Raw genomic sequence first — 17,281 nt, 5'->3', positions numbered from 1 at the left:
GAGAGAGTGGAAACTGAGCTGCACTTCCTAACCTCCTGCCCAATGTATGACCATATTAGAGAGACATATTTCCCTCAGATTACACAGATCCACAAAGAATTCGAAAACAAATCCAATTTTGAAAAACTCCCATATCTACTGGGTGAAATTCCACAGTATGCCATCACAGCAGCAAGATTTGTGACCTGTTGCCACGAGAAAAGGGCAACCAGTGAAGAACAAACACCATTGTAAATACAACCCATATTTATGCTTATTTATTTTATCTTGTGTCCTTTAGCCATTTGTACATTGCTAGAACACTGTATATATATATAATATGACATTTGTAATGTCTTTACTGTTTTGAAACTTCTGTATGTGTAATGTTTACTGTTAATTTTTGTTGTTTTTCACTTTATATATTCACTTTGTATGTTGTCTACCTCACTTGCTTTGGCAATGTTAACACATGTTTCCCATGCCAATAAAGCCCTTGAATTGAATTGAATTGAGAGACACAGAGAGAGAGAGAGAGAGAGAGAGAGACACAGAGAGAGAGAGAGAGACACAGAGAGAGACACAGAGAGAGACAGAGAGAGACACAGAGAGAGAGAGGAGAGAGACAGAGAGAGAGAGAGAGACAGAGAGAGAGAGAGAGACAACAGAGACGACAGAGAGAGACACAGAGAGAGAGAGAGAGACACAGAGAGAGAGAGAGACACAGAGAGAGAGAGAGACAGAGAGAGACACAGAGAGAGAGAGAGACACAGAGAGAGAGAGAGACAGAGAGAGACACAGAGAGAGAGAGAGACACAGAGAGAGAGAGACAACAGAGACGACAGAGAGACAGAGACACAGTGTAAGGGTACAGAAGAAGGGTTTACCCTGGCGTAGGTTCTGGCTGACAGAATTATATTCTGGTTCCGGAACTTCTTAAAGAACTCCGAGTCATATCTCTGTTCTGCAGCATCGGGACCACCTAATATATCCTAGAGGGGAGGTAGAGGGTGAACGGGGGAGAGAGGGAGGAGCCTAAACCACAGAAATAACAACACTGGAAGCTATGGAACACAAAGGTTTTATCGTCTTGTCCTGGAATATACAAGGTCAGAGGTCATCAGACTTCACCAAAGAGATACAAACATCCTATAAAACCTGGTATAGAGGAGACGGAGCCGCTGAGTTGGGTGCATCCTTTAAAGCACACCCTCCTCATTAACCTGTGGTGAGTTATTCACCATTTTCTATGAGCAAATCGTTTTATGTAAGATGGTTAAATAAAGAGCAACATTATTGATTATTATGATATGATTATTTGTGCCCTGGTCCTATAAGAGCTCTTTCACTTCCCACGAGCCGGGTTGTGGCGACAACTCACACTCATTCTTATGTTTAATAAATGTATTGTATAGTGTGTGTGTGGCAGGCTTACAATGACGGCAAACAACAACATTTGGGAGTGAGCTGACCCTGGTGCTAGAGGGGGGGGGGGGGGGTACAGCTGACCCTGGTGCTAGAGGGGGGGGGGGGGGGGGGTACAGCTGACCCTGGTGCTAGAGGGGGGGGGGGGGTACAGCTGACCCTGGTGCTAGAGGGGGGGGGGGGGGGGGTACAGCTGACCCTGGTGCTAGAGGGGGGGGTGCAGCTGACCCTGGTGCTAGAGGGGGGGGGGGGTACAGCTGACCCTGGTGCTAGAGGGGGGGGGGGTACAGCTGACCCTGGTGCTAGGGGGGGGGGGTACAGCTGACCCTGGTGCTAGAGGGGGGGGGGTACAGCTGACCCTGGTGCTAGAGGGGGGGGGTACAGCTGACCCTGGTGCTAGAGGGGGGGGGGGGGGGTACAGCTGACCCTGGTGCTAGAGGGGGTACAGCTGGAGGTTGAATGTTTGAAGGGGTACGGTACTATAAAATGTTTGGGAACCACTGCTCTCGAGGTTCAGTACAGGTAACTACAGTCTCGCTCCTCCTCGCGCCACTCAGCCACACACAAGTCACAAACACACAGCAGGCCCCTCCTCCTACCAGCCCCATTCCTCTCTCCCACACAGCAGGCCCCTCCTCCTACCAGCCCCATTCCTCTCTCCCACACAGCAGGCCCCTCCTACCAGCCCCATTCCTCTCTCCCACACAGCAGGCCCCTCCTACCAGCCCCATTCCTCTCTCCCACAAGCAGGCCCCTCCTGCCAGCCCCATTCCTCTCTCCCACACAGCAGGCCCCTCCTCCTACCAGCCCCATTCCTCTCTCCCACACAGCAGGCCCCTCCTCCTACCAGCCCCATTCCTCTCTCCCACAAGCAGGCCCCTCCTCCTACCAGCCCCATTCCTCTCTCCCACACAGCAGGCCCCTCCTCCTACCAGCCCCATTCCTCTCTCCCTTGGTTCATGCATTAATATATGTTCTGTTGCTTCCCCCACTCGGATCGGACCCGAGCGGGTCTGACACGGGGTCGGGTCTGGTCGTCTTCGGGTCCAGTCGGACCTGGCCTCCATATTTGAAAACGTTATTTATTCGGATCCGTGGAGGAAAGTCTCAGGTCCATTTCAGAACAACTTTTTTGGAGAAGAGAAGAGCTGTAGTTTGCGGTCTTACCTCGTAGGTGGCCAGGCGGTCCAGGTAACACAGCAGCTTCAGTCTGCTCCGACACAACTCCTTCTGCTCCAGGGTCAACCTGCAGGACCGCAAAACAACCACGGAGACGACATTAAAAACACAGTAGTAAGCATTTCATTTGACTGAGTAGTAAGCACTGACTGAGTAGTAAGCACTGACTGAGTAGTAAGCACTGACTGAGTAGTAAGCACTGACTGAGTAGTAAGCACTGACTGAGTAGTAAGCACTGACTGAGTAGTAAGCATTGAGTAGTAAGCACTGACTGAGTAGTAAGCATTGAGTAGTAAGCACTGACTGAGTAGTAAGCATTGACTGAGTAGTAATCATTGAATGAGTAGTAAGCACTGACTGAGTAGTCAGCACTGACTGAGTAGTCAGCACTGACTGAGTAGTAAGCACCGACTGAGTAGTAAGCACCGACTGAGTAGTAAGCACCGACTGAGTAGTAAGCACCGACTGAGTAGTAAGCACCGACTGAGTAGTAAGCACTGACTGAGTAGTAATCATTGAGTAGTAAGCATTGACTGAGTAGTAAGCATTGAGTAGTAAGCACTGACTGAGTAGTAAGCATTGCGTAGTAAGCACTGACTGAGTAGAATCATTGAGTAGTAAGCATTGACTGAGAAGTAATCATTGAGTAGTAATCATTGAGTAGTAACCACTGACTAAGTAGTAACCACTGACTGAGTAGTAAGCACTGACTGAGTAGTAAGCACTGACTGAGTAGTAAGCACTGACTGAGTAGTAAGCACTGACTGAGTAGTAAGCACTGACTGAGTAGTAATCATTGAGTAGTAATCACTGACTGAGTAGTAATCATTGACAAAGTCGTGTCAGAAATGTGATGACGATGGTTTTATCAAATCGATTAACTGTTTAATTATCACAATGATTAAATTACACATGTAACAACTAACTCATCTGCAATTTTGGGGAACCACGGAAAAAGTTTGCTTAGTGAGTAGCCGTTTTCTGAATTAACTCTAAAGATATAAATCACATTCCAGTCATTCATTAATTGTTCTATCAGTCGCTTTCTGAATGTCGCAAAACCCTTGGATATCTGCACGAACCCTAGTATAAATGAATCAGCGATATACACATCGGCTTAATTATATATTTACTAACTAACCACACATTATTACATACACAAACAGAATAGGTTACACATTGATTACTACATACTGCAATAAAAAGTCCCTAGTGGACTACACTAATATGATGGAAAGGGAGGAGCATGTAAGAAAGAGCGGGAGAAAAGACAAAGGACTTCACTACACAGCTGAAAACTACACCCATAGAAATGCTAATACTTTGCACGTGAACAAAGAGGGAGGTCAAAATCAAAAGTAACAGTCAGTATCTGATGTGGCCACCAGCTGCATTAAGTACTGCAGTGCATCTCCTCCTCATGGACTGCACCAGATTTGTTAGTTCTTGCTGTGAGATGTTTCCCCACTCCTCCACCAAGGCACCTGCAAGTTCCCAGACACTTCTGAGGGGAATGGCCCTAGCCCTCACCCTCCGATCCAACAGGTCCCAGACATCTCTGGGGGAAATGGCCCTAGCCCTCACCCTCCGATCCAACAGGTCCCAGACATCTCTGGGGGAAATGGCCCTAGCCCTCACCCTCCGATCCAACAGGTCCCAGACATCTCTGGGGGGAATGGCCCTAGCCCTCACACTCCGATCCAACAGGTCCCAGACATCTCAGGGGGGAATGGCCCTAGCCCTCACCCTCCGATCCAACAGGTCCCAGACATTTCTGGGGGGGAATGGCCCTAGCCCTCACCCTCCGATCCAACAGGTCCCAGACATTTCTGGGGGGAATGGCCCTAGCCCTCACCCTCCGATCCAACAGGTCCCAGACGTGCTCAATCAGTTTGAGATCCGGGCTCTTCGCTGGCCATGGCAGAACACCGACATTCCTGTCTTGCAGGAAATCACGCAGAGAATGGCTGGCGGCTTTGTCATGCCGGAGGGTCATGTCAGGATGAGCCTGCAGGAAGGGTACCTCTTCCCTGTAACGCACAGCGTTGAGATTGTTGTCATTGCAGACAAGCTCAGTCCGATGATGCTGTGACACACCGCACCAGACCATGATGGACCCTCCACCTCCAAATCGATCCCGCTCCAGAGTACAGGCCTCAGTGTAACGCTCATTCCTTCTACGATAAACGCGAATCCGACCATCACCCCCGGTGAGACAAAACCACGACTCGTTTGTGAAGAACACTTTTTGCCAGTCCTGTCTGATCCAGCGACGGGTGGGTTTGTGCCCAATAGGCAACGTTGTTGCCGGTGATATCTGGTGAGGACCTGCCTTACAACAGGCCTACAAGCCCTCAGTCCATCCTCTCTCAGCCTATTGCAGACAGTCTGAGCACTGATGGAGGGATTGTGTGTTCCTGGTGTAACTCGGGCAGTTGTTGTTGCCATCCTGTACCTGTCCCGCAGGTGTGATGTTCGGATGTACCGATCCTGTTACATGTGGTCTGCCACTGCGAGGACGATCAGCTGTCCGTCCTGTCTCCCTGTAGCACTTTCTTAGGCGTCTCACAGTACAGACATTATAATTTATTGCCCTGGCTACATCGGCAGTCCTCATGCACGTTCACGCAGATGAACAGAGACCCTGGGCATCTTTCTTTTGGTGTTTTTCAGAGTCAGTAGAAAGGCCTCTTTAGTGTCCTAAGTGTTCATAACTGTGAGCTTAATTGCCAACTGTCTAAGCTGTTAGTGTCTTAACGACCGTTCCACAGGTGCATGTTCATTAATTGTTTATGGTTTATTGAACCAGCATGGGAAACAGTGTTTAAACCCTTTACAATGAAGATCTGTGAAGTTATTTGGATTTTTACTAATTATCTTTGAAAGACAGGGTCCTAAAAAAGAGACGTTTCTTTTTTTGCTGAGTTAATATATTAACGATTGTATGACTTTTGTCGTCTCTTTGTTGAAATCGTCGGTCCGTCTAGGGAATAATTTGACAGAAAGTCGTAAGTAAGCATTGACTAAGTAGTCAATTACACATGAGCAGAGACTCAGTACCTCTGTAATGGCCAAGTAAGGAACACAAATCAACAAGCACTAGGCAGTGGATAGAAATCACAAATTACCAGAGAGATGAACTCAAACACACGTCGTCATCACTGTAGTAAGAACTTGATCCTGAGCATAAAAATCACACAGGATCAGAGGCTCAACCCGGACATCACTGGTGACCTCAAGATACCGACCACAGCTACACTGCTCAGAGATCTGTCCTCGGCTAACGCCAGGGCCGTCCGTCCACGCCGAAACCAGCGCCGCCCGTCCACGCAGACACCAGCGCCACGCCGAAACCAGCGCCGCCCGTCCACGCAGACACCAGCGCCGCCCGTCCACGCAGACACCAGCGCCACGCAGACACCAGCGCCGCCCATCCACGCAGACACCAGCGCCACGCAGACACCAGCGCCGCCCGTCCACGCAGACACCAGCGCCACGCAGACACCAGCGCCGCCCGTCCACGCAGACACCAGCGCCGCCCGTCCACGCAGACACCAGCACCACCCGTCCACGCAGACACCAGCACCGCCCGTCCACGCAGACACCAGCTCCGCCCGTCCACACAGACACCAGCGCCGCCCGTCCACACAGACACCAGCTCCGCCCGTCCACGCAGACACCAGCGCTGCACTAGCGTATACACCCTTATATTGTACTAGGGAAATGGTGTTAGCTGGGGCTGACAGTGATGACTGGAAAAGAGCAGAATCAACAAGCCAGACAGTTGCTATGTGAGAAGGTGTTGACGTTCACAGTTAACCATTGTTATGTAAAAGGAAGCCGAAAAGTACCAGTGGCCTGGCTTTGACCCCAAGTGAGAATAGGTCCTCCGGAGACATGGCCCGGTGAGACACGGGCGCCGGTCCGCGTAGATGGAAAGAGAAGTCCAGTCCGTGTAGTTTTGAGCCTTTTAGGTAAATCACTGAGGTAAATCCTGGATGGAAACACCAGAGGGACACGTCAGAGGAGAAGTGCTGATGTTGCATTACGTCCACCTCGTCCATTAAAATGTATCCTAGGTCAGCACTCCTATTGGAACATACTTTATAACACAGAGTACCACAACATCCCTAGTACCCTATTCCATATACCGTACACTACTTTAGTCCAGGGCCCATCAGACACGGTCTAATGTAGGCAGACTGGCTTCCCAATACAATGTGTGTGTGTGCTTGTGCGTGTCTCAAAGCTGTCGGATCAGCATCTTACTACAATCTGATCTGGTTGCTGTTTCTTCATCTCTGTGGGAATATTACAGTCTCGCAGGGAGACTGAACAACACTAAAATGTAGAGAGAGGGGTAAATGTAGTGGTAGACAGGGGTAAATGTAGTGGTAGAGAGGGGTAAATGTAGTGGTAGAGGGGTAAATGTAGTGGTAGAGAGGGGTAAATGTAGAGGTAGAGAGAGGTAAATGTAGTGGTAGAGAGGGGTAAATGTAGTGGGAGAGAGGGGTAAATGTAGTGGTAGAGGGGTAAATGTAGTGGTAGAGAGGGGTAAATGTAGTGGGAGAGAGGGGTAAATGTAGTGGTAGAGAGAGGGGTAAATGTAGTGGTAGAGAGGGGTAAATGTAGTGGTAGAGAGGGGTAAATGTAGTGGTAGAGAGGGGTAAATGTAGTGGTAGAGAGAGGGGTAAATGTAGTGGTAGAGAGGGGTAAATGTAGTGGTAGAGAGAGGGGTAAATGTAGTGGTAGAGAGGGGTAAATGTAGTGGTAGAGGGGTAAATGTAGTGGTAGAGGGGTAAATGTAGTGGTAGAGGGGTAAATGTAGTGGTAGAGGGGTAAATGTAGAGATAGAGAGAGGTAAATGTAGTGGTAGAGAGGGGTAAATGTAGTGGTAGAGAGGGGTAAATGTAGTGGTAGAGAGGGGTAAATGTAGTGGTAGAGAGGGGTAAATGTAGTGGTAGAGAGGGGTAAATGTAGTGGTAGAGGGGTAAATGTAGTGGTAGAGGGGTAAATGTAGTGGTAGAGGGGTAAATGTAATGGGAGAGAGGGGTAAATGTAGTGGGAGAGGGGTAAATGTAGTGGTAGAGAGGGGTAAATGTAGTGGGAGAGAGGGGTAAATGTAGTGGTAGAGAGGGGTAAATGTAGTGGGAGAGAGAGGGGTAAATGTAGTGGTAGAGAGGGGTAAATGTAGTGGTAGAGAGGGGTAAATGTAGTGGTAGAGAGGGGTAAATGTAGTGGTAGAGAGGGGTAAATGTAGTGGTAGAGAGGGGTAAATGTAGTGGTAGAGAGGGGGTAAATGTAGTGGTAGAGAGAGGGGTAAATGTAGTGGTAGAGAGGGGTAAATGTAGTGGTAGAGAGAGGGGTAAATGTAGGGGTAGAGAGAGGGGTAAATGTAGGGTAGAGAGAGGGGTAAATGTAGGGGTAGAGAGAGGGGTAAATGTAGGGGTAGAGAGAGGGGTAAATGTAGTGGTAGAGAGAGGGGTAAATGTAGGGGTAGAGAGAGGGGTAAATGTAGGGGGTAGAGAGAGGGGTAAATGTAGTGGTAGAGAGAGGGGTAAATGTAGGGGTAGAGAGAGGGGTAAATGTAGTGGGAGAGAGAGGGGTAAATGTAGTGGCAGAGAGAGGGGTAAATGTAGTGGTAGAAAGAGGGGTAAATGTAGTGGTAGAAAGATGGGTAAATGTAGGGGTAGAGAGAGGGGTAAATGTAGTGGTAGAGAGAGGGGTCAATGTAGTGGTAGAGAGGGGTAAATATAGTGGTAGGGAGGGGTAAATATAGTGGTAGAGAGAGGGGTAAATGTAGTGGTAGAGAGAGGGGTAAATGTAGTGGGAGAGAGAGGGGTAAATGTAGTGGGAGAGAGAGGGGTAAATGTAGTGGGAGAGAGAGGTGTAAATGTAGTGGGAGAGAGAGGGGTAAATGTAGTGGTAGAGAGGGGTAAATGTAGTGGTAGAGAGAGGGGTAAATGTAGTGGTAGAGAGGGGTAAATGTAGTGGGAGAGAGAGGGGTAAATGTAGTGGGAGAGAGAGGGGTAAATGTAGTGGTAGAGAGAGGGGTAAATGTAGTGGTAGAGAGAGGGGTAAATGTAGTGGTAGAGAGAGGGGTAAATGTAGTGGTAGAGAGAGGGGTAAATGTAGTGGTAGAGAGGGGTAAATGTAGTGGGAGAGAGAGGGGTAAATGTAGTGGGAGAGAGAGGGGTAAATGTAGTGGGAGAGAGAGGGGTAAATGTAGTGGGAGAGAGAGGGGTAAATGTAGTGGGAGAGAGAGGGGTAAATGTAGTGGTAAATGAAGTGGTAGAGAGAGGGGTAAATGTAGTGGTAGAGAGGGGTAAATGTAGTGGTAATGTAGTGGTAAATATAGTGGTAAGAGAGAGGGTAAATGTAGTGGTAGAGAGGGGTAAATGTAGTGGTAGAGGGGTAAATGTAGTGGTAGAGAGAGGGGGTAAATGTAGTGGGAGAGAGAGGGGTAAATGTAGTGGGAGAGAGAGGGGTAAATAGTGGTATAGAGAGGGGGTAATGTAGTGGTAGAGGGGTAAATGTAGTGGTAGAGAGGGGTAAATGTAGTGGGAGAGAGAGGGGTAAATGTAGTGGGAGAGAGAGGTGTAAATGTAGTGGGAGAGAGAGGGGTAAATGTAGTGGTAGAGAGAGGGGTAAATGTAGGGGTAGAGAGAGGGGTAAATGTAGGGTAGAGAGAGGGGTAAATGTAGTGGTAGAAAGAGGGGTAAATGTAGGGGTAGAGAGAGGGGTAAATGTAGTGGTAGAGAGGGGTAAATATAGTGGTAGGGAGGGGTAAATATAGTGGTAGAGAGAGGGGTAAATGTAGTGGTAGAGAGAGGGGTAAATGTAGTGGTAGAGAGGGGTAAATGTAGTGGTAGAGAGAGGGGTAAATGTAGTGGTAGAGAGGGGGTAAATGTAGTGGGAGAGAGAGGGGTAAATGTAGTGGGAGAGAGAGGGGTAAATGTAGTGGGAGAGAGAGGTGTAAATGTAGTGGGAGAGAGAGGGGTAAATGTAGTGGTAGAGAGAGAGGTAAATGTAGTGGTAGAGAGAGGGGTAAATGTAGTGGTAGAGAGGGGTAAATGTAGTGGGAGAGAGAGGGGTAAATGTAGTGGGAGAGAGAGGGGTAAATAGTGGTATAGAGAGGGGTAAATGTAGTGGTAGAGGGGTAAATGTAGTGGTAGAGAGGGGTAAATGTAGTGGGAGAGAGAGGGGTAAATGTAGTGGGAGAGAGAGGTGTAAATGTAGTGGGAGAGAGAGGGGTAAATGTAGTGGTAGAGAGAGGGGTAAATGTAGGGGTAGAGAGAGGGGTAAATGTAGGGTAGAGAGAGGGGTAAATGTAGTGGTAGAAAGAGGGGTAAATGTAGGGGTAGAGAGAGGGGTAAATGTAGTGGTAGAGAGGGGTAAATATAGTGGTAGGGAGGGGTAAATATAGTGGTAGAGAGAGGGGTAAATGTAGTGGTAGAGAGAGGGGTAAATGTAGTGGTAGAGAGGGGTAAATGTAGTGGTAGAGAGAGGGGTAAATGTAGTGGTAGAGAGGGGTAAATGTAGTGGGAGAGAGAGGGGTAAATGTAGTGGGAGAGAGAGGGGTAAATGTAGTGGGAGAGAGAGGTGTAAATGTAGTGGGAGAGAGAGGGGTAATGTAGTGGTAGAGAGAGAGGTAAATGTAGTGGTAGAGAGAGGGGTAAATGTAGTGGTAGAGAGGGGTAAATGTAGTGGGAGAGAGAGGGGTAAATGTAGTGGTAAATGAAGTGGTAGAGAGAGGGGTAAATGTAGTGGTAGAGAGGGGTAAATGTAGTGGTAAATGTAGTGGTAAATATAGTGGTAGAGAGAGGGGTAAATGTAGTGGTAGAGAGGGGTAAATGTAGTGGTAGAGAGGGGTAAATGTAGTGGTAGAGAGGGGTAAAATGTAGTGGGAGAGAGAGGGGTAAATGTAGTGGGAGAGAGAGGGGTAAATGTAGTGGGAGAGAGAGGTGTAAATGTAGTGGGAGAGAGAGGGGGTAAATGTAGTGGTAGAGAGAGAGGTAAATGTAGTGGTAGAGAGAGGGGTAAATGTAGTGGTAGAGAGGGGTAAATGTAGTGGGAGAGAGAGGGGTAAATGTAGTGGTAAATGAAGTGGTAGAGAGAGGGGTAAATGTAGTGGTAGAGAGGGGTAAATGTAGTGGTAAATGTAGTGGTAAATATAGTGGTAGAGAGAGGGGTAAATGTAGTGGTAGAGAGGGGGTAAATGTAGTGGTAGAGGGGTAAATGTAGTGGGAGAGAGAGGGGTAAATGCAGTGGTAGAGAGAGGGGTAAATGTAGTGGGAGAGAGAGGGGTAAATGTAGTGGGAGAGAGAGGGGGTAAATAGTGGTATAGAGAGGGGTAAATGTAGTGGTAGAGGGGTAAATGTAGTGGTAGAGAGGGGGTAAATGTAGTGGGAGAGAGAGGTGTAAATGTAGTGGGAGAGAGAGGGGTAAATGTAGTGGTAGAGAGAGGGGTAAATGTAGTGGTAGAGAGAGGGGGTAAATGTAGTGGTAAATGAAGTGGTAGAGAGAGGGGTAAATGTAGTGGGAGAGAGAGGGGGTAAATGTAGTGGTAGAGAGAGGGGGGTAATGTAGTGGGAGAGAGAGGGGTAAATGTAGTGGGAGAGAGAGGGGTAAATAGTGGTATAGAGAGGGGTAAATGTAGTGGTAGAGGGGTAAATGTAGTGGTAGAGAGGGGTAAATGCAGTGGTAGAGAGAGGGGTAAATGTAGTGGGAGAGAGAGGGGTAAATGTAGTGGGAGAGAGAGGGGTAAATGTAGTGGTAGAGGGATAAATGTAGTGGTAGAGGGATAAATGTAGTGGTAGAGAGGGGTAAATGTAGTGGTAGAGATGGGTAAATGTAGTGGGAGAGAGAGGGGTAAATGTAGTGGTAGAGAGAGGGGTAAATGTAGTGGGAGAGAGAGGGGTAAATGTAGTGGGAGAGAGAGGGGTAAATGTAGTGGGAGAGAGAGGGGTAAATGTAGTGGTAGAGAGAGGGGTAAATGTAGTGGGAGAGAGAGGGGTAAATGTAGTGGGAGAGAGGGGTACATGTAGTGGTAGAGAGAGGGGTAAATGTAGTGGGAGAGAGAGGGGTAAATGTAGTGGTAGAGAGAGGGGTAAATGTAGGGGTAAATGTAGTGGGAGAGAGAGGGGTAAATGTAGTGGTAGAGAGGGGTAAATGTAGTGGGAGAGAGAGGGGTAAATGTAGTGGTAGAGAGGGGTAAATGTAGTGGGAGAGAGAGGGGTAAATGTAGTGGTAGAGAGAGGGGTAAATATAGTGGTAGAGAGGGGGTAAATGTAGTGGTAGAGGGGTAAATGTAGTGGTAGAGAGGGGTAAATGTAGTGGGAGAGCGAGGGGTAAATGTAGTGGTAGAGAGGGGTAAATGTAGTGGTAGAGAGAGGGGTAAATGTAGTGGTAGAGAGGGGTAAATGTAGTGGGAGAGAGAGGGGTAAATGTAGTGGTAGAGAGAGGGGTAAATGTAGTGGTAGAGGGGTAAATGTAGTGGTAGAGAGGGGTAAATGTAGTGGGAGAGAGAGGTGTAAATGTAGTGGTAGAGAGGGGTAAATGTAGTGGTAGAGAGAGGGGTAAATGTAGTGGTAGAGAGAGGGGTACATGTAGTGGGAAGAAGAGGGGTACATGTAGTGGTAGAGAGAGGGGTAAATGTAGTGGGAGAGAGGGGTAAATGTAGTGGGAGAGAGAGGGGTAAATGTAGTGGGAGAGAGAGGGGTAAATGTAGTGGTAGAGAGAGGGGTAAATGTAGGGGTAAAATGTAGTGGGAGAGAGAGGGGTAAATGTAGTGGGAGAGAGAGGGGGCAAATATAGTGTAGAGAGAGGGGTAACTATAGTGGTAGAGAGAGGGGTAAATGTAGTGGTAGAGAGAGGGGTAACTATAGTGGTAGAGAGAGGGGTAAATGTAGTGGTAGAGAGAGGGTAAATGTAGTGGTAGAGAGAGGGGTAAATGTAGTGGGAGAGAGAGGGGTAAATAGTGGTATAGAGAGGGGTAAATGTAGGTTGGTAGAGGGGTAAATGTACGTGGTAGAGATGGGTAAATGTAGTGGTAGAGAGTGGTAAATGTAGTGGGAGAGAGAGGGGGTAAATGTAGTGGTAGAGAGGGGTAAATGTAGTGGGAGAGAGAGGGGTAATGTAGTGGGAGAGAGAGGGTAAATGTAGTGGTAGAGAGAGGGGTAAATGTAGTGGGAGAGAGAGGGGGTAAATGTAGGGGTAAATGTAGTGGTAGAGAGGGATAAATGTAGGGGTAGAGATGGGTAAATGTAGGGGTAGAGAGGGGTAAATGTAGGGGTAATGTAGGGGTAGAGAGGGGTTAAATGTAGGGGTAGAGAGGGGTAAATCTAGGGGTAAATGTAGGGGTAGAGAGGGGTAAATGTAGGGGTAGAGATAGGGGTAAATGTAGGGGTAAATGTAGGGGTAGAGAGGGGTAAATGTAGGGGTAGAGATAGGGGTAAATGTAGGGGTAAATGTAGGGGTAGAGAGGGGTAAATGTAGGGGTAGATTGTTTAGGGGTAAATGTAGGGGTAAATGTAGGGGTAGAGAGGGGTAAATGTAGGGGTAGATGTTTAGGGGTAAATGTAGGGGTAAATGTGGGGTAGAGAGGGGTAAATGTAGGGGTAGATGTTTAGGGGTAATGTAGGGTAAATGTAGGGGTAGATATGGTAAATGTAGGGGTAGATGTTTAGGGTAAATGTAGGGTAATGTAGGGGTAGAGAGGGGTACATTGTTAGGGGTAGAGATGGGTAAAATGTAGGGGTAGAGAGGGTAAATCTAGGGGTAAATGTAGGGGTAGAGATATGGGTAAATGTAGGGGTAATGTAGGGTAGAGAGGGGTAAATGTAGGGGTAGATGTTTAGGGGTAAATGTAGGGGTAATGTAGGGGGTAGAGAGGGGTAAATGTAGGGGTAGATGTTTAGGGTAAATGTAGGGGTAAATGTAGGGGTAGAGAGGGGGTAAATGCAGGGGTAGATGTTTAGGGGTAAATGTAGGGGTAAATGTAGGGGTAAATGTAGGGGTAGAGAGGGGTAAATGTAGGGGTAGATGTTTAGGGGTAAATGTAGGGGTAAGTGTAGGGGTAGAGAGGGGTACATGTAGGGGTAGATGTTTAGGGGTAAATGTAGGGGTATAGAGGGGTAAATGTAGGGTAGATGTTTAGGGGTAAATGTAGGGGTAAATGTTTTTTGGACACATTGAACCCCTTCATTTGGCACAAATCCACCTCTATAAACGGTTTAAACTGGTACCAGGTTACCTTCAGACGAGTCCCATGAGACTTGGGGAGGTCTCAGAGTAAGACGGACAAACGTCATGTTCTTGTGAATCTCCCCATAGAGGGGTCACATTACGTTCCAACGCTACAGACCTTATGGTGAGATGATTTTCGGGATGTCTCACGGTCGGACAAACACATCTGTAGATCATCCACCTCCCAAACACAGCTGTGGCTCATCCACCTCCCAAACACAGCTGTAGCTCATCAACCTCCCAAACACAGCTGTAGCTCATCCACCTCCCAACACAGCTGTAGCTCATCAACCTCCCAAACACAGCTGTAGCTCATCAACCTCCCAAACACAGCTGTAGCTCATCAACCTCCCAAACACAGCTGTAGCTCATCAACCTCCCAAACACAGCTGTAGCTCATCAACCTCCCAAACACAGCTGTAGCTCATCAACCTCCCAAACACAGCTGTAGCTCATCAACCTCCCAAACACAGCTGTAGCTCATCAACCTCCCAAACACAGCTGTAGCTCATCAACCTCCCAAACACAGCTGTAGCTCATCAACCTCCCAAACACAGCTGTAGCTCATCCACCTCCCAAACACAGCTGTAGCTCATCCACCTCCCAAACACAGCTGTAGCTCATCCACCTCCTTTTTTTCCCCCATTATGTTTCGTCTATTGACACACCGGTGCATCAGTCTAACAGTTAGATGGCTGTGATAGGAGACAACTGAGGATGGTTCAACAACATTGTAGTGACTCCACAATACTAACCTAGATGACAGAGTGAAAAGAAGGAAGCTCGTACAGAATAAATATATTCCATCCTGTTTGTAACAAAGGAATAATGTAAAATAGCAAAACAATGTGTCCTGAATAGAACGCATGGTGGTGGCTGCATCATGTTATGGGTATGCTTGTCATCGGCAAGGACTGGGGAGTTTTTCAGGATAAAAAATAAAGGATATAGGACTAACCACAGGCCACGTCCTAGAGGAAAACCTGATTGTCTGCTTTCCAACAGACACTGGGAGACAAATTCACCTTTCAGCAGGACAATAACCTAAAACACAAGTTTGACTTAAATCGTCTTGAAAATATGATACTACTTCAAAATGGTTGTCTAGCAATTATCAACAACCAACTTAAGAGCTTAAATCATTTTTTAAAGAATACATGTGCAAATATTGTACAATCCAGGTGTGCGCAGTTTTTAAAGACTAACCCAAAAAGACTAATGTATTGTGAATACTTATGTATATATATGTATGTATTTAACTTTCTACAATTAGCACCCACCAAAAACTTAAAAAAAATTTTTTTCACTTTGTCATTATGGGGGTAGTGTGTGTAGAGGCTATAACAAAAACAACATGTGGTTTAAGGGGTCTGAATACTTTCTGAAGGCAAGGTACAACTATGTCATATGATTCATGAACATCAAGAAATATCAGATGGACTTTACTCAGTCAAGAGACCATTCATAAACTTGTGAACCTCGACCGTTTGTCAATCCAAGCACAGTAAGCCGATGCACTTCATGAAAAGACCAAAGACCAGAAATGGAATGTGCCGGAAGAGGAGAGGATTTGGACTCGTCGTTAAACACATTTTACGAGACGTACAAATTGACTCACAGACGATGAAGGAGTATCGTGCGCTCTCTCTTTCTCCCCCTCTGTGTAAAGAAATCACACTGCAACCGTAGCGCACACACACACCACGCACACACACACACCACACACACACACACCAAACACACACACACACACCAAACACACACACACACACACACCAAACACACACACACACACACACCAAACACACAGGTACTGAGGTGGGACATTGTCAAAGTTTCCCGGTCATCGCTGGCTTTGAGTCTGATAGGTGCCTGTTCTAGATCAATAGATCGCTAGAAGACGAGTCTGATAGGTGCCTGTTCTAGAACAATAGATCGCTAGAAGACTAGTCTGATAGGTGCCTGTTCTAGATCAATAGATCGCCAGAAGACGAGTCTGATAGGTGCCTGTTCTAGATCAATAGATCGCTAGAAGACGAGTCTGATAGGTGTCTGTTCTAGATCAATAGAAGACGAGTCTGATAGGTGTCTGTTCTAGATCAATAGATCGCTAGAAGACGAGTCTGATAGGTGCCTGTTCTAGATCAATAGATCGCTAGAATACGAGTCTAGCAGGGCGAGGCAAACTTTAGGTCCAAGCTAAAAGTAGCATAGTTTACTTAAGTGGGAAAGTAGCAAACTGAAAATGAGGGCGTAATGGTCTGTATAGCAGCCAGCCGGCGCTGCTCGTGGTAAACACTGTTAGAGTTGTCCTGTCGTTGACTGAATATATCCGCCCTAATTAGCATGTCATTAGTAGGTTTCCTGATGTAGAAAAAAATGATTTAACCACAGTACAGACCGTCATTATAGCTCTACAGGAACTAAAACAACTATGGAACCCTGACCGACTGACTGACTGACTGGTTGATTGGCTGACAGACCGGCTGACTGACTGGTTGATTGTCTGACAGACCGGCTGACTGACTGGTTGATTGGCTGACAGACCGGCTGACTGACTGGTTGATTGGCTGACAGACCGGCTGACTGACTGGTTGATTGGCTGACAGTTTGACTGACTGGTTCTGACCTGCTGAAGTCGACCCTGGCCAGGAGCTCCTGTCTCTTCCGGCTCTCCTTCTCTCTCTTTAACTCCATCTCTTTTTCTGCAGACAGGAAGTCCTCGTACGGAGCGTCATCAACATCAAGGTCACCTGATAGGATGAACCTACAGAGGGGGAGGGGCATCTTTAGAACTGTTTGGTTGTAATGTTTGAGATTGTCCTCCGGGAGAGCTACTAGGTGTGCAGGCTTTTGTTCCGACCACACTAGAAACACATCACATTCTACTAATCAGCTGGTCAACAGGACCTTGATACGCTGACTCAGGACTGAACGGTGGTTTTATAAACTAACAGTGATATACATTACCAGTCAACAGTTTGGACACATCGACTCATTCCAGGGTTTTTCCTTATTTTTACTATTTTCTACAATGTAGAATAATATTGAAGACATCAACACTATGAAATAACACATATGGAATCATGTAGTAACCAAAAAAGTGTTAAACAAATGAAAATATATTTTATATTTGAGATTCTTTAAAGTAGCCACCCTTCCAGGACAGGAAGTGGTGTGGGTACATGGTGCTATCCAGGACAGGAAGTGGTGTGGGTACATGGTGCTATCCAGGACAGGAAGTGGTGTGGGTACATGGTGCTATCCAGGACAGGAAGTGGTGTGGGTACATGGTGCTATCCAGGACAGGAAGTGGTGTGGGTACATGGTGCTATCCAGGACAGGAAGAGGTGTGGGTACATGGTGCTATCCAGGACAGGAAGTGGTGTGGGTACATGGTGCTATCCAGGACAGGAAGTGGTGTGGGTTCATGGTGCTATCCAGGACAGTA

The 17,281-nt window shown here is 47.3% G+C and overlaps 1 protein-coding gene across 1 annotated transcript in view; it reads right to left on the bottom strand.

Moving 5' to 3' along the window:
* nbas (NBAS subunit of NRZ tethering complex) overlaps positions 1-17,281 on the bottom strand; it is a gene marked incomplete in the record, with an annotated part of 268,490 nt that overhangs the window by 190,396 nt on the left and 60,813 nt on the right. The window contains 3 exon segments of the mRNA XM_031800528.1: positions 867-971; positions 2,572-2,650; positions 16,460-16,597. Coding sequence (XP_031656388.1) covers positions 867-971; positions 2,572-2,650; positions 16,460-16,597 — 322 coding nt within the window.

This window comes from Oncorhynchus kisutch, linkage group LG21, assembly GCF_002021735.2.
Source record: "Oncorhynchus kisutch isolate 150728-3 linkage group LG21, Okis_V2, whole genome shotgun sequence".
In the NCBI taxonomy this organism is placed as follows: Eukaryota; Metazoa; Chordata; class Actinopteri; order Salmoniformes; family Salmonidae; genus Oncorhynchus; species Oncorhynchus kisutch.
This window is presented reverse-complemented; position numbering and strand designations above follow the sequence as displayed.